Raw genomic sequence first — 17947 nt, 5'->3', positions numbered from 1 at the left:
ATGTTATTGGTGGTCTTCTGAATGCCAGCCCAGTATTCTTCAATTTGCATTTATCCAATGTTACTCACAGATGGATGATATGAATGTTGTGTAAGTTTTCATATTCACGCTGTGCCATAAACCAATTTACTTTTTTTTTCAAGAACCTTATTCCTGTATTTTTCCTCGTATTTTGTACCATTACTTGCTTTGCATAGGTCTGTTGCATAGTTGGTCCGGGGGGAAATCAAGTGGGAGTATTGATATTTATGAAACTTCAGGCTGGTGGTTAGAGTAGCTCATGTACATGATGAAATATAGATTATGGTCTTGATGTGATTTTCAGTCTTTTTATGGGTAGCCATAAAAGGGCAGCCATAATGTACTGGAACGTGGTATATCTATACGATGCATATCAAAAGATTTAAATGTTTGAGTTTTATTGTGTGTAGGCAAAGCCTTATATAGTAAGAAGAAAATTGTCACATCATTTGCCCAGAAGGCCAAAAAAGCTGTACACCTTGTTGGTAAAAGTGTGTCCGAATGATGACTGCCTAGAAAAACAAAGAGGGATGAAGGTGACCTTTTGAAATGATACAGCAATAATGCAGTGAGACACTCCAGGACATTTTGGGGATGTAATGCACTCAAGATCTTCTTGTTGTAGTCGTGCTGTCAGACATGCTTGTAAGGTGATGTGAATTACTGAGTTGGGGAATTGTGATTCCTCTGTTTGATTTGTTTGTTTGTTTGTTTTTTTGTTTTTTTAGAGGGGGGGGGGGGTCCAGGTGTCTAATCTCTATTATGCCATTCCTTTGAAACATGTTGTTTGTCTTTTTTCATCTTTTTTGGCTACTTTTTTCTTTTCATATAAGTCTTTTATGTAATCTATGAATTTCAGTTACCAAAGTTGTTCATTGGTGTTGTTTTTTATGTTAGTCATGCATTCATAAACATCATTTGTTTCTTTATTGAAGAGATCTGGTATTTTGTGATGCTCTGTTTTGTCTTATTTGAAATGGTTTGGATCAATAAAACATGATATTAAAAAGAAAACAACTTGAGGAACTTAAAGAGACAGAGCATATCCCTATGGGCTACATTTAACCTTGCATGATCAATGCACCAGTAGCTGGCCTGGAATAAAGACAAGATGTTTTAATTGGTGTGTCGAGTGTGGTGTATAAACTTTTTTTTTCCCCTGCAGTATGTGCAGTCAGTGTGTAACATTACCACAACTTCCCATCTGTCTTCTCAGCCCCGATTGGTAGGTGATGAAAGATGTTCTGTTTTCTGCCATATTTCGTACAGTGATATATATTACAAAATGTCAAATCATGTTTCCCAGCCAATGCAATGACCACAAAGGAAAAAAGAGGACATGGAGAATAGGAAATCTCTACAGTGAAAAAAAGCAAAGCCATTACACCCATCCTTGTCCGAACAATTGGGCAGAGTATATAGGATATTGAAATAGTGTTCTTGTTTCTGTATTTAGGCTAGACATAACTTGATTTTCAAGGGTGCATTTTAGATGCTGCAGACATGATGTCACAGTCAGTGTCCAAAAATGAAAAAAAAAAAGATACATTAGTTACTTTAATGTCTTCTGAAGATGTATTGAGAGAGTCTTCACTGTGTCATATCATCTGGAGAGAATGAAACCATGGCAACCATAGACTGTTGGTACCAGTTTGTAAATATCTATTTTTTGAGAGGAGTTAAGACAGAAAATTATTTACTTCTCACTCAGAATTTTGATTTTCTTAGTGATGTGAGTGTTGCTGCATAAAATGATGAGGCGAAAGTAACAAGGGCCAATCCTGTTATTATTTCCTACAATAGTGCGTGTGTGTGTGTGTGTGTGGGGGGGGGGGGGGGAGGTAGGAGGTGAGGTCTGACTTGCACTCACATTCACGGAGCTGACGGACAACCCACTTGTATTTACTGATCTTTTTGATCACTTTAGTCCCATACATTTCTGATATGTCCCTCTGTTTCGTAAGAATATGTTCATCCTGTGCCCTTTGAGCCACCTTTAAAGGAGATATTTGAGGGCCTCGATTGAGTATAATCCTCAGTGTTTACTTTCATATGGAATAAAACGAAAATGAATTATTTTCTCTGTGATTTATTTCACCAACTATGCCATGCTATGTACAACTGTACATGTAACTTCTGCATGCCCCCCTAATTGGTTCCGCTTCCATGTACTGTATAATATACAGTACCTGCATTATATATTGTATACATTGTAAATTATACCCTTCCAAAAATAAACAAACGAATGGTAATTAGATATCATGTCACTACCAGGGTTGACAACAGGCAACATGTCATGCATAGATGAGGTATAAAAAGTCATGAATATGTCAATATTGATAGTTTAATGAGCTAGGTTATGATTACCTTATAGAAATATGAGGCTTGTTTAAAGGTGATAGGTATCCGTTTGTGTAAAGTGAATTCCTTGCACACATAGACATCGGCAGTCATATGAAGATGTGAAGAGCCTTTGGCAACAGAGATAATTATGGCAACAATACATGAATATATTGTAAAGATCATACAACAACAACAACAACAACAACAACTATACTACTACTACTACTACTATTCTTGCTGCTACTACTACTATTACTACTGCTACAACAACAGCTACTACTCTACTACTACTACTACTACTACTACTACTACTACTACTACTACTACTACTACTACTACTACTACTACTTCTACTATTACTATGAATGCTGCTGTAGCTGCTGATGATGATGACAATAATGATAGTGATGATGAAAATAATGATAAAGGTAGCTATACTAATGAACTGATAATCAATTGATAATTGTTTTAATGGTAATATTAGTGACATGCATTCTTGTTTTAGTCCAGTTTAGCCTCTTCTGCTCTTCTATAGAGGGCTCTGCCATTCTCATTAGCCAGGTATTGCCATGGATACAATTATCCACGTGGGTTGTTAGGAAAAAAAAAATACTGTCAAAAAATGTACAAACATCGCACAGGGATCAACTCAGTATCTTCTGTTTATGAATCCAGATCCCTATTCAATATACTACAAAGCATCACTCGATGATTATGTCATTATCCCATGATATAGAGGGCTACCTTCAGGTGAAAATAAATAAAAGAGAAATTACTTTTGTAGCACTATTCTTTTGAAAATTTTGTCTTGGGATATGTGACTGCTAAGATAACCATCAATATTTCTGCCTTTAGGTGTGGTGTTGCATCCTTCTAGATTGTGTGCTGAAGGGTTAGACGGAAAGAAGCTAATTCTGTTTCCATGGCTACGCTCTTGGCATCAATTTAGAATGCCAGTGATAAAATGTCACCATCGTTTGGGTTTGATTTCCAGTAGGAGAAACAAAATTGGGTGAAGAAACGCATTTACCCATCTGAAGATAACTCTGAGTGGATTGATTTGTTGTTATGTGCCAGTGAATGTAGATCAGATTTTGTATTTTATTTCATTTTGCGCAAATTTTGCTTGCCAAAGGCAATTCTACCTAATTCCGACTTTGCCCCAGAAACTGTCGACCTGGGAAGTGTTGCTGTTTTCAGAGCAGTTAAGGGTAACTTTTAATTGATGTTCTGCTATGATGTGCAAAAAGAGAGCTCTGCATTTCCAAATGTCTACCATAGAGAAGGGTAAGAAAGCTTGTCACTCTATAAACAGTTTCTTATTTGAAGAAGATCTGCTTTCTGTCTTTGGAACAGTCAAAGACGCAGAGGCAGTCAAACAATACAATGCGGATTCACAGATTTCCCTTTACCAAATGGTGAAGGAAGAATTTGGCTGAGTACATGGTAATCCCCTTCATTGTTGCTTCTCACTTGTAGAGGTCATGTCTTTATCGTCACATTGTCCACGTCTTTATGATCACATTTTCCTCAATGCAACATGCCCTACCCCCTCCCCTTCCCACTCCCCTCCTCTTCACCTCCCCCCCCCTTCATCCTACCATCCCATTGTGCATAAAGTTCCCTTGACAAACTGCCACATTGCAAACGATGATCAAGGACTGCATTCAGATACTTGTATTGCAATCAGACCCAGCTGACTCCTGCTTCCTCTGTGCTAAAGTGTTGTTATGGTCATAGGCTCACAATGCCTCTCAACTGTTACAATTTAGGATTATGAAGTGGATAGCCAACCTACCTACCCATTAACCCTGAATAAAATGTCACGGTGACCTGTAGTGTCTAGCGCTTCTGACGTACGCGATGATGCTGCACGGGGTGTATACCGGGCAATCTGCAGCTTCTTTGGGAATTGTAATGTCAGAGGCCAGAACACTGCTCACACCAATGATGCGCTCTGATTGTCTGGTTGTTCTGTAATGGCAACATTGCTAATGGCTCTGATGTCATTACACACTCTGGGAATTGTGCTGTACCTCGAATTTGACATTTTTGCTCAAGTATACTCTGACACTGCATGTTCCCATTCCCGGAGGCTCCTAGAAAAAAAAAAAATCATATGCCTATCATCTCATTTCCGTTTTGATTTCATTGCATACACTGCAGCAGACACAAGGCTACACATCCGTAGAAAAACCTTCAAATAGCGCCAAGCCCTCAAGGTTTGCCTGGAATGAATGACCATTGTTAACAGATGCTTCCAACCCTGTCACATACAAATGAATTATAAAGTTGAATACAAATATGACAAAAATTGCTCAGAAGAGTATTTGAAATGTATACCATTTAGTAGAAACAGTTTCTGGCAGTAATTCTCAAAAAGGGAAATAGAGGCAGTCTGGTTATTAATATTCATCGAGTATCCAAATCACAATTAGAAGACAAAGTTGTACGCAGAAATAATTTATTTTTCCCCTTCAACCGAAAAAACAATTGAAGGCATGAAGCTACTTGTGGCATATCAATTTTTATATGTTATTATTTTGAATTTCCATGTCTGTCCAAGCAACATAGATGTCTCCTTGCTCCTACTTTTATTTATATATGACATTCCAGAACTAATAATGTCAAATATTCCACAACAAAGGGAAACAGCCTCTATATATGCAAGAAACCAACCCGTGTTGTGTCGGTAGGTCTTCGTGCACTCTGTAATTGATGAATGTACACTCTGCCGTTTGCCACATCAAGCAGTCAGTGCTGGATGTGAGTGAACTCTGCAATTCAATTTTGTGATTGCCTAATTAGATTATGGAGATACTGAAGAAAACGAGAATGAACTTAATGCAATATCTGTCCCTAATTGCAACATACTCCCAGCGAGCTTCCTAAGTAGGAGCTGATGGGTGGACTGGTTTGCATGGCAGGAGCATGTCTGTGCCCGTTCAGAGCTGTTCTGATGTTTGATTAAATGCCTGTTTCTGAGCATTACGCAAAAAGAGTTGAGGAAAAGGGCAGGAAAGAGAAAAAGTTGTTAGAGAAGAGAGAAAGAAAGAGTATGAGAAGTAGAAGTATTCTTGCTTGGACTGTTTGTGTTGTCTGCATCCTGTCTATAATGATGACACACTTTCCACACACCGTGGCAAGAAAGTGGGGCAATTTTATGTTTTCGGTTGATGGAAACCTGGCAGAATTCGTCCCAGTTTGTATGATGCCATTTACAGAACCTTGTTATTCCGAAGGGGAGGAAGGGAGGGGCTATCTTCATAAAGTGGCAATTTTGTGGCAAAAACCCCCTAATAATTTAATGATCAAAAAACAAGCTATGAGTTTGTTGGGGGCTATGAATGATTGAGGGAGATGCTTGATCTAATATAACAGAAAGTCTGCCAAAGTGAGAGAGTAGAGAGGTGATTGAGAACAAAGAGAAAGAGAGGGAGGGAGTGAAAAATGAGAGGATGGGATGGGAGAGGGAAGAAAGATATAAAGGCAGAGAGAGGGGGAGATGGGATGGGAGAGAAGAGAAATATATAAAGAGAGAGAAAGATGTAAAGTTAGGGGGAAGAGATGGGATGGGAGGGAAGAGAAAGATATTAAGTTAGGGGGAAGAGATGGGATGGGAGGGAAGAGAAAGACGTAGAGAGAGAGAAAGATATAAAGTTAGGGGAAAGAGATGGGATGGGAGGGAAGAGAAAGATGTAAAGAGAGAGAAAGATATAAAGTTAGGGGAAAGAGATGGGATGGGAGGGAAGAGAAAGATGTAGAGAGAGAGAAAGATATAAAGTGTGAGAGAGGGGGAGAGAGGGGAAAAGGAATAGAAATAAGGAAAGATATAAACATAAATATATATATATATATATATATATATATATATATATATATATATACACACATATATATACATATATATATATATATATATATATATATATATATACATGTAGATAGAAAGAAAGGGAGAGAAGTGGATCGGATTGCACATCATCAGACTGGTTGCAAAAGATTGAACATGCAGGCTCTGGCAAAGTCCACTGTTTGAACAGCTCACTCAAGTGATTGCATTATACGGCGCAGAAAATCAGTCAGGGAAGTTCAAGTGTAACGCATACAAGCGGAGCTTGTCGAGCCGAGCGGGAGGGATGCTGACATATTGTATACAGCACTCGGAATATAATCTTGTGGAATTTGGTTATCTCCTCCAGATGTGGAGCTTGTATGCTTTTCATCAAGCGGTATGATGTGAAGGGCATTCGTGTCATTGTTTAGGAGGTTCCCCTGAGAGGCTGTGAGTGTCTCTCAAAAGTAGGGCTGAATCGTATTCTGCCAGTGAGTTCTGCTTTAGTCATAGGCAATCTTCTGTCTTCAGTGAATACTCTATAAGAATCCCTACCATTAATATAGATTTTAAATCAAATCTGTGGTTAGAGAATTATTAGGTCATGACTATAATATGCTGAAGATATGAATTTTGTAGGTAGCAGCCTCAAAACTAAATTTTGTAAAGATGGATATGGTCATGTAGTTATTTGAATGGTGATTCAATAGTTTTTGTAAAATTGATATAAAACTGAAACTGGAATATGGGGTGCAGTTGCTCAGAATTGACTGTATGAATGGGTTTTGTACAGAACCACTTCGAAGATGAAGAACCAAGGTCAGATGAATGGATAAAGAAAGGTAAAGCAAACTCAGTATTTTGCAATAATTGGCACGAAGTTGTGCTTGCTTATCAATACAAGAGAAATTTCTTCTTTTATATTCATGCAACAGCCAATATTATATCATACGCTACAAAGAACAAAAAGGCCTCTCCACCTTTCTGACACTCAACTGAGGAATTGTTACAGACTCAAGACGAATTTTAAGCTCAGCTGGAGTTGGGGGAGGGGGGGCTGATCGGTTTTCTGGCGGGGGGGGGGGGGGGGGGGGGGGGCTGATCGGTTTTCTGGCGGGGGGGGGCTGATCGGTTTTCTGGCGGGGGGGGGGGGGCTGATCGGTTTTCTGGCGGTCTAGAGAGTTGCTGAGAATGAGATAGATTGATATAAAGCTAGAGAGATAGAGAAAGAGAGAGATCGGGAGTAAGATAAAATAACCCACTGCATCAAATCCTCAGTAGGTCATCATTCACAAAATGTCCATCAAGCATCAAGAAATTGCATCCGTGTGCTATACTTGTGCGCTCGGCGTTCGGGAGAATTCGTTTTCTATGAAAAGTGGTCCCTCTACTCTATAGAGTCGATCTCGCACCCATCAGAAATAATTGTCACTGACTGATGGCCGAATAGCTCTTCCTCCATTGATTTCTCATGGAGACTAATTATCCCCTCATTACTCCAAGGGGGGCAGACCGCTCGCGAGGAGTGTTCTCCTCCAAGGCAATCATTCAAACTTCAGGCTCTCTTTGCTTTTTCTCAGCAGGCCTGAATTCCTTTATACAAAAAGCCCCACACGAAACTAGAAAGAGACACAGAAAAAAAAAAGCAAGAAAAGCGTCCTGTGGTGATTGTCTCGCTGAGTAACCTGTCTGCACTGTACGGGAGGGTATTGACATTTAAGGGGGGAAACAAGACATGAAGATGGGGGTAGAGTTTGACAGAGTGGGTGCGGGACACGTCAGCATGCCTGGGTACAGTCCGTCTTGTGTGGTTTCTGCTCTCGCAGAGATACTGAAATAAAAATCAGATTCAAATGCTCTTTGGGCTTTGAAGGCTGTGTGGTGGATCTATATGCATTTCCACCCTTTTTTTTGTGCAGAAACAATCCTTTGGGAAAGTTCAAATGGAATAAATATTTACTCTATGCAATTCCTCGTACACTTGAGGCACATGATCAAAAGATATTACATCACTTTACATCAAGTGTGAATGTGTTTTTCATTTCTTTCAGAGTTTCCAGTTGTTGCTGTCTGGCAAGCAATTATTCAAAGCACATGTTGATCAGTGACCAATTTGAAATGTATCAGTGGTAGGAACAGAAACATTTTAATCAATAATAGGTAGTGATGCAAATTCATGTAAGTGCTCTGTATGTATGTTTGAATACTTTTAGTAGTGAAGAAAAATCTCCTGGGCTTCCAACTGCACGAACAAACACACAAATAAACACATCCTCAAACATTATGCTTGAAACAGTCAGTTAAACACATGCCATAGGGATTAATGGAAACCTGTAGTCACACGTTTCTGCTGTAGTTATTCTCGGTGAATACTGTGCACACGGAGGATTAAAACTTATTCTGTGAAGTGGACCCTTCTTAAATGCTTCAAACCAGTTTATAAAGAGCATGATGACCCAGAAATGTCCTTCTTATGAACGGTTCATTGTGGGAAAAAAAACCAACAACAACAACCCGGCAACATACACGCTGACAGTGAGATAGGATATCCCATCTGCTGTAGAATCGTGTGGATCTGAATGGTTCCACCAGTGTTTATTGTACAGGCAGTGCCTCTGATCTGTGCACACCTGTGGCCTGGTGGAGAGATTGTCCAAAGAGTTTTCAGTCACTCTCCATTTGGTGAACGAAGCAGTCTTTGACATGATCGTCGGCTTTATATGCTTCATCATCATCATCATACTTGTTGGAGTTTGTATGTCCTCGTACATAATGCATGTATGCCAAAGCAATTTAATACTGTTTTTGTTATTATTTAAAGTGTCTCAATGTGTTTGATGGTTCGTTTATTCAGGTCTGCATAGTCCAGAAGCGAGACACGAAGAAGATGTTCGCTATGAAATACATGAACAAGGCCATGTGTATCCGGAAGGATGCGGTGCGCAACGTCCTCCGCGAGCAGGAGATCCTGCAGGCCCTGGAGCACCCCTTCCTGGTCAACCTCTGGTTCACCTTCCAGGACGAGGAGGACATGTTCATGGTCGTCGACCTCCTGCTGGGCGGCGACCTCCGCTACCACATCCAGCAAGGGGTCAAGTTCGACGCCGAGCGAGTCAAGCTGTACGTCTGCGAGATCGGCCTGGCCCTCGACTACCTCAGAAGTCAGAACATCATCCACAGGTACGCACTGGAGTGATCTGGTATTTGGATACTGTATATGCCATATATTCAGTGAGTCTCTAATTTTTCATGTATAGGAACATTCCAACCATTTTGTGTGTATTTAGATTCACGATTGTGAAGTAGAGTAATGAATGCAGTAATGAATGCAGAAATGCATGCATGCATGTAGCATTCATGTCAGGATCAGAGTCAATATTTTTTGCGGGTTGTTGAATTCGCAAAAGGCACCTAACTCACAAAATTCGCAAGAATAAAAATATATGTGAAATATATGGCGTATACAGTAGCTATTAAATACCAACAGGCATTTTCCATGTGCTGTTATGTGTGAAGTTCTGGTTACAGCACAGTGAGATGGTGTGTTTTTGAAGATGGACGTGTGCTGGTTCTCACCAGGACTGATCTTAGCTCAAGATCTGAATAGCATGATAATATTCTTGAGTGTGAATGCATCGCTTTCTGCAAATTGAAGTGCCAGAGGTTCACATTTGAGACTAGTGCACTCACTGGATATGAGGATGACAGAAAACATTTCCTTGACTTGGCAAATTTGATGTCATTTCTGAAAAATCCATGCACGTGCACACCATTGATTCATGTACTGTATCTCTGCAACTCAATGAAACGCAGTGGTTTATGACTTGTTGATAGGACATACAGATGTATTGCATTTGTAGATCACATGTAGTTCCATTTCATGAACATTTAAGTCCAGATGTAAAAATTCAGACACAGCCTCATATCCTGTGTAGCATGGAGAAGAAACGTGCAGTATGTATACTTGAAATCACAAGTGAAGCGGTTTGCATTTGTAATCGTTCCAACTGTGCCATCTAAATTTTTGTCATGCACCATGCTTTTTATTCTCCTTGTGAAAGAGTTTGGTTGTTTTGATGGGAATGGACATATTGTGACATGCTCCAAAGCAAGTACATTAAGACAAATCATTCATGTGCATTGGAAAGTACAATCACTTCTTTAACCTCAGGAGGCCGTGGGCTGAAAGGAGAATCTTTCTTGCATTAAATGTAGCTTCTTTTTTTTTTTTGGCATGAAAGCATACCAGGGGCAATGGATCGAGAACTCTCAGTTTGGCCGTTTGAACCCCCCCCCCCCCACCCCGCAAGCTGCCTTTCTTGGTTTGTGTTCTTCCTTTTGACCAGATATGTTTATGTGTGGGGAAGGGGGGGGGGGGTTGGGTTGGGGGACGAGGGAGGGGAGATATGTCGAAGTGCTCCTAAGTTTCCTGATCGGTCGCCAACCTTGAGACGAGGTACGAGAGAGCGGTGTTGGAGGGTCGAGATATCACTGACAAGGAAGGGGTGCATGCATGCATGGCATTAGCACGGTACAGATCAATTTTATGCCTTTCAGTCAACTTGGTGGTGGAGCAATTTCCCTTCGGGCAGACAGTAAAGTGCGGTCTGCTAAACCTGCAGTGCATTGCATTCCTTGCGCGATGCTGCGGTGTGAAGAAAGTTTCCATATGAAGGACTGCGGTGTTTGTCAGAAGGTGAAGGAGGAACATTTTGTTGCTTTACATCCAAGAGGCATTGCATGATGGGATGCAAAACCTCACATCGCACGACGTCTGCAAATGTAACTGACTTGTGCGCAGCTCTGCATGGGGCATATGCTGTGAAGGAATAGTGAAAGTTTTTCATGGAACAAACTGGTGTGTTGATGGCACAGCATACATGGCATAGTACAAAGACTTCTCAGAGTAAATTAAAATAGCCAGAGGATTTGTTGCAACCTGAACCGCCTCGCAAGATACCAATCAAGTAACATTTAGCAAACTAACCAGGTTTGCATTTAGAAAGCTGTTTACCATTATGTTCTCTGTAATTTAACCTGTTTGTGTCATACTGTTAGTGCTGCGCACCGAGTCATAAAGCCAAAGGATCGGGCTTTTTACTTCATTTTTTGATTCATTGTGAAACAGCAATACAACTTGTTGATATGCAGTCTGCACAAATTAACAGAAAATATGGAAGGAAAATGGCACCACACTTCCACATCTGTTCAGGCAAGAGCCAGTGACATCCCTACCATACAATGTGTAGCTCCTATTCTTATACTTTATTAGGAGAAAAAAAAATGAGAGAAAATAAAATGAGGGAAACAAAGAGTTCTCTTTATTGTTTCTCTTCTCAGTATTAAAGTTCTTGCCCATTGCAGTGAAGAGATTCACACTGAGCTAGCCGAGATTTACAACCCCCTATCAAAAAATGTTCTAAGCCAAGAAGAAGGTGATTATCCATTGCTAGACAGGGATGGGATGAGGCAAATGTCAGTGAAGAAGAAAAAACAAAAAACAAAAACAACAAACCGCAAAACCCATCTCGATAAGGTCAAGTACTTGTGTAAATAGGGAGCCATTGATGGAATGTGAACCTAGTCGTTATTGGCAAGGAGAACTTTCATTTTCCTTCAATTTCTCTTTTTGTTGATGTCTGTGTTTGAGTAGGTGTCCCCTTGTAGATGTTTGCAGGCCCAAAATCTTGCCAAAGCTTAAAAGACGCAATCCTTTGGGTTCAGTGAAGCATCTATGCTTGTTTGTCGATTATTGATTCAACAACGGGTAGGGGTGTGTTTGTTTGTTTGTTTGTTTGTTTTTTTCATGAACTTGAGTATCCTCTGGACTTTGGTGTACCAGAATTCATCATGATGCTGATTATATCCTCACGTGGCCCTCAAATTCTGGATTTAGAATGGGAAACAAGGCTATCATCCATGAATGCAGATTACCATCAATTGCACAGATTACCACAAATTACAGGGACTACCTCTCAACTTTCTCTAAATGGCCACTTTGTGAAGGCAAATTTTTATAACCTTCAGAATCATGTTTGTTGGAACAGGGTTCTAAGCATTTAAGGGCTTTTTACACTTGCAAATTTTTGCTTAGTCCTGTACCAACGGTGGGGCTAAGGGGGGGCCTTAGCCCCACCGTTGATACCGGACTTTCCTTAGCCCACTTTCTGTTTACACTTGTTTTTGCGAAAGTGGGCTAGCCCCACCGACAATCCCATACTATCTGGCCCTGCAAAATAGCAGGGTTAGCACTGCAATTGCGGTGCCAAGCAAGCGAGTGTAAACAGAACGAAAAAATAATCGGGGTCTAAGCGACGGAGACGAAGTCCGACCCCCTACTGACCAATCAGAAACAAGGTAATCAGGTGCTGCCGGTGCGTGCGTGTACTGTACAGTGCACTACGTAATCATGAATATTCATGTGGTTTGGAAAGTACGGGACTAAGAAATATGAGTGTAAAAAGGTCAGTTTCCTCCTTAGCCCAGGACAAGAGCTTAGTAAGGGATTTATTGGCGAGTGTAAAAAGCTGAAAAAATGGAACGGGACTAACGATAGTCTTGGGTCAGAGAAAGTACGGGGTTAAGAAAGACAAGTGTAAAAAGGGCGTTATAGAGTTGCTTTCCATGCAGATAGTCCTCACTGATTGCAAACAGCCATGGTGTAAATTCTTGACTTTTCAATCAAAATGCAGCTCTCAATAAACATGCATTTAAGAGTATTTATGCATATATGTTGCACCACAGACATATCTATGAAGAGCATGCAATTTGTTGTGTCAGTAAATGCAAGGTCGAGTTTAAATGCTTTTCAGAGGTCAAAGCACTTAGCATGACAGAAATGCGTTCAAAATCAATCAAAGCTCAAGCGTGAAACACAACCTACCATGATTGACCGGAAGTTATTTGAGAAACATGATTTAAGTTTGCTTCAGATGCACAAAACCAACATGATTAGATTGAAACTGGGTTTTTTTTTCCAAAAAAAATCACATGAGTTCGTGTAGCTGCCCTGTAAGAAAGGCTCTCGTTTCATCAATAAAGCAAAATCTCAGAGGAACGTTGGTCCCATTCATAAGCCTTCTGCAGAAGCCCCCATGGCATATCTTCCTTTCAAAATGTTTGCTATTAATTGTGTTCATTAGCCTTGTTGTGCTGGCTAAAGTACACACACACAAAAAAGGCAAAGTTGCCAGACCAAAGTGTAAATATCTAAATGTCATCATTGGTAAGAACATGTTTGGAATAAGTAATATTTGGGTTTTGACATCAATGCCAGGAACACAAAGATTGAGTGGCGTGGAAAAGATGGCATCCCCACTGGATTAATTAGTGCAATTGCAGGCCACTGGCCGATGTATCTGTTCATGGGCTTCTGATTGCATTGGTTGGGCAATTTGCTAGGGGACGAAGGTGACTAGGAGGGTGGGGGGGGGAGGGGGGTCTTATTCAGTTGGTTTAGGAGGGCCTGTCTGGAAGGCAAGCAAGTCGGTTCAGGTCAGAAAGTGGCAGCGTAATTTGCTGGCGTGCAGCCGTAGTGAGTGCGATCTCGAGCACTTTGCCTGCGAAGCCTCACCCCCTGTAAAGGTTAACGCTTTGGAGACTCATCCTTCTATTTCTCTCCTATCTCTCTCTCTCTCTCTGAGATGTCTGCTTTGGAGTGAGCAATTAAAGATTTGTCCCCTACTGCCGTCAAATGTCTGTTTGTACAAGTCGCGGCTTTGCCTGCAGCGGGGCTGATATAGGAAGACGAAATCAAATCCATGTGACTGGCTACTTTCTCTGCTCACAGAGTCACTCCCCCCATTGAAATGCACAGAGATAAATAAACATTTATTTTTTTCCCCCTAGTTGAGATCAAGATGTTCATTCTTTAATATTCAGGGAAGTGCTGGTAAATTTTTGTACTGGTTTGGCTGATGTCTGCATTCACTCCCAAGATAATTACCAGTTTATCTCCTTGCATATGGAGACATTGAGATGGGTGTATTTTTGATAAACAGTAAATAGTTAAGCTAATTTTGAAGTCACTTAATCTATTATTTGGATGTCTAGAAATATTCAAAAAAGCAGACACTTTCTTCTTCATTTGTAGTTAAATTGTATGACTGCATTTTTGAATATTTTCTTATTGTAATATGTATTTCTTATAGAGTGACATAATTCAGTACTTCTTAGCATGTTGTTAAAAAAAAATCTGAAGGAAAGTTACACTTTAAATGAAATACTTTTTTATAATATGGGAAGAGATGATAATGACTTTTTATGGAGGACAGTGTGTAATCCTCAAGTTTATATTGCAATATACAATGGCTAAATAATGGACACAAGAAATTTGTGTGCATGTGTGTGTTGCTGCTTTTTCTCATCTTCAGGGGATGCCAGCTTTAAAGGCTAAAATCATATACAATGTACATTTACTTGCTAACACTAGCAATGTTCATATCCTCACACTCCCACACATGTATACAATGTGTCCGCCTTTGTTTATTCCAGCAAAGGTCAGAGTTGAAGAATCTGTAGCTTGCTTGATCCGAATTAGTACACAGATCTGAACATCATACATCTTCAAGAGTTCTCTACAGGATGTCCTGTCGATGTGTGTGTACTTGTGTCTCCGTCTCTGTGTCTGTACTTTAGTGCTTAAAAATAGTTAGAGATGTATCTGATAGTTAGCATGATGAAATGGCAGGTAGTGTAGAAGTATCCTATTATATCCAGTGAAAAGTGTAAATTGAATTACACAGATTAAAAAGGGAAGTTCACAGCGTGCCCAAGGCTATAACCAAGCAACCATAAAGAAGATTAAATAAGGGTGTGTGTGTGTGTGTGTGTGTGTGTGTGTGTGTGTGACTTTGAATAGATCTATGTAGGATTCATATCTGTAGTTGTTTTGTTAGACATGGTACAGAGAAATGTATATCTGTGTAAATCTGTATTCTATTGAAGTTGTGTCGAATTCAGAAAATTATGAGTCCATGTATTCTCAGAATAATGAAATACATTGTAGTGTTTCATCAGTGAACACATATCATGTATTTAACTGAGGCATAATGGGCCACCATCTGGGTATTATGGTAATAAAATGACACTGAAAATTAGTATGATAAATGAATGCTCATTAACCTTTACTATGCTTTGTTTGCCTATCGGTACACAGGCTGGAGTGATTCCTTCCTCGACATCTGAAAATTGTCAATGAACAGAAACTAGGAAAGAACTCAGAGAGCGCAGACCTCCGCCAAGCCAGCAAATCAATTTTTACCTGTACACGTATAATTTCCCAATATAGAAGCCTTTTGTTTATGTCATCAGCTTCCAGCTGCACGCTGCCTTGCTCGAGCAGAGCACGCACTTTAGTGCGCGTATGTAAACCTCCAGTGCGCACAGCTTGAACTCCCAAGTTCATCGATCTTGATTACATGTCAATAGATTTTTAAAAAAATCCTTTAAAAAATCCATTAGAAATTCACAGATCACTACCAAAATTTGATTATCTGTTTCTTGTGTCATTATCAAATTTTCCTGCAAGTTTCATGCAATTCACAACTTTTTACTTTGCAAACCGACAAACAGTCTATGCCGATGATCACTTAACCTCCTCCTTCCTTGATGGAGGTAATTATGCAAACCCCCTAATTCCTAATGTGTCACTTTGTCCCTGCTGTGGGACTGAGACACATCGCTGCACCTGAGTGGGCTTGCCAACTTTACAACTACGTCAAGGTTGGATAGCTCACAGACTGCTGATTCAAAAGGCTTGGTGAGTTTAATAGCTAAAAGTACGTGGGTACATAAAGGGCTTAATAAATATTAGAGTCAAAAGCAATATCGATGATTTTATTTAACAGGGAAACAATAGTGATGCCCCATTACCAAGGGCACAAAGGGCTTCACATTTGGGGCGTTTTATCCGTCAGCCCAGCCATCTATTCAGATTTTTTTGTTTGTTTATTCATGTCAATGCTATAATAAAATGCAATCCAGATTTCATTGCAGTTCCGCTAAGAGTGAAGTTAAACAATGCAGCTGACTGACCAGTAAGAATTTATTCATTTATTTCTTGATTTTTTTGTTTCCTTTTATTTTTTTTTTTCAGCCAACACTGTGTGATTATGAAATTGCTGTATTGGGATAATTGACAACGCTCCCTGTACAGCAACCATATTGATCGAGAAAGCACTGAGAAGAAGCAAATAATTTTCAAGTTTTTAAATTATTGGAATAATTTCTATTGTACATGACCTACAATTAGAAATGCGCAGCTTGTGATTTGTTGATGTTGTTGTTGTTGCCATAGTAACCACATTTACAACAACAAAAAACTCTCTTCCCTCTTTCTCCCCTTACAAAGGACTAAAGTGGGGGACATTAATTACATTAAGTAGTGATTCTAGGTCATGCATATAATTTCTGTATGAAGGTCAAACACATTCATTCAGGCAACATGAAAGAAAGGGCAGATGCATAGAATCGTGATGCAGCTGGTGTCGGATAAAAGACAGGCGTTTCTTCAACCTCGTGTAGATCTATGGATCTGTGGTACTGCACATCCGATGGTGGGGCTCATATTTGGGTCTATTTTGTAGCTGTTTTTGTGAATATCCCTTCTAAGTACTGTGCTGCCGCATACTAAATGCAATGGTACATTTCCATTCACAAGCAGTATGATTTGATTCACGAGTATGAAAAGTACTCATAGCTAATTCATATTGTATCATGCTGTGAGTGTGAAAAGTACATTTATACTCATAGCTAATTCATATTGTATCATGCTGTGAGTGTGAAAAGTACATTTGTACTCATAGCTAATTCATATTGTATCATGCTGATATGAAGCACATAAATACTTTGTAATTATCGTGGATTGTCATTATGTGCTATGTAAATGATAGTCATTATTATTACCATTATACCAATCATAACCAGAGTATAGTGTATTATGAATCATTTGCATTGTGTAAGCACCGATATATATACTGCAATTTGTCCTTGAGGAGCTATGTGGTGCTATGATAATCCTCAGTGAATTGCAGTTGAAATGTGAGAATATTAGTTACATTTTCCAAGAAGTAGAAAAAAAATCAATTATTCAGCATAAAAGAAAGATAGCTCCTATGGTGGTGCTTAAAATGGAAATGGTATATCTAGTCAGAAGTCTCAGCCAAATGCTGCAGGAGAATAGCAGCATTTGATGTAGATTTGAGGCAGTAATAGAAAGAAGAAAAGAGGCTTACCTGTGTTTACTTGTTTTTTAAAGATGAAAAAAAAAACCCAAACAGACTATGTGGGACCAGTTTTAGAGGAGGTCTTTTGAAAATTATGATAAATATGTCATGTAATCATGGTGTGTTGTTTCTGTAGGTTGTCTCTCACTGTCAATAAAAACAATTTTGAGGAGCCCTGACACACACACACACACACACATACACACACACATACACACACACACACACACACACACACACACACACACACACACACACACACAAACACCGAGCAGGGGCGGATCCAGGAATTCTGTAAATAGGGGCGCGTTTACAAAATTAAAGAGGGGCGCACGCACCCCTCCCCCCATTTTTTTTTTATTTGTTTCGACAAAAAATGAAGGGGGGGGGGCGTGCACCGGTTGCGGTCCTCCCTGGATCCGCCACTGCACACACACACACATGTACACACACTCACGCACACACATGCACACACACACATCTCCATGGCAGCTATGAAAGCATCAGTCGTTGGCGCCTGTGC

General features: G+C 39.9%; 1 protein-coding gene across 1 annotated transcript in view; it reads left to right on the top strand.

The window, feature by feature from the left end:
• The first annotated feature begins 9059 nt into the window (after nucleotides 1–9059).
• Nucleotides 9060–17947, top strand: part of LOC139715710 (serine/threonine-protein kinase 32B-like) — an 83598-nt gene continuing 74710 nt past the window's right edge. Inside the window, exon 1 of the mRNA XM_071627262.1 lies at nucleotides 9060–9379. Within this exon, the coding sequence (XP_071483363.1) occupies nucleotides 9087–9379 (293 nt within the window). The 5' untranslated portion in view covers nucleotides 9060–9086. The remainder of the gene's footprint in view (nucleotides 9380–17947) is intronic.

Source organism: Diadema antillarum, unplaced genomic scaffold (assembly GCF_040938485.1).
Source record: "Diadema antillarum isolate AM-2024a unplaced genomic scaffold, OU_Dant_1.0 scf00000053, whole genome shotgun sequence".
NCBI lineage: Eukaryota > Metazoa > Echinodermata > Echinoidea > Diadematoida > Diadematidae > Diadema > Diadema antillarum.
Note: the sequence above shows the minus strand (reverse complement) of the source record. Positions and strands in the feature narration are given on the sequence as shown.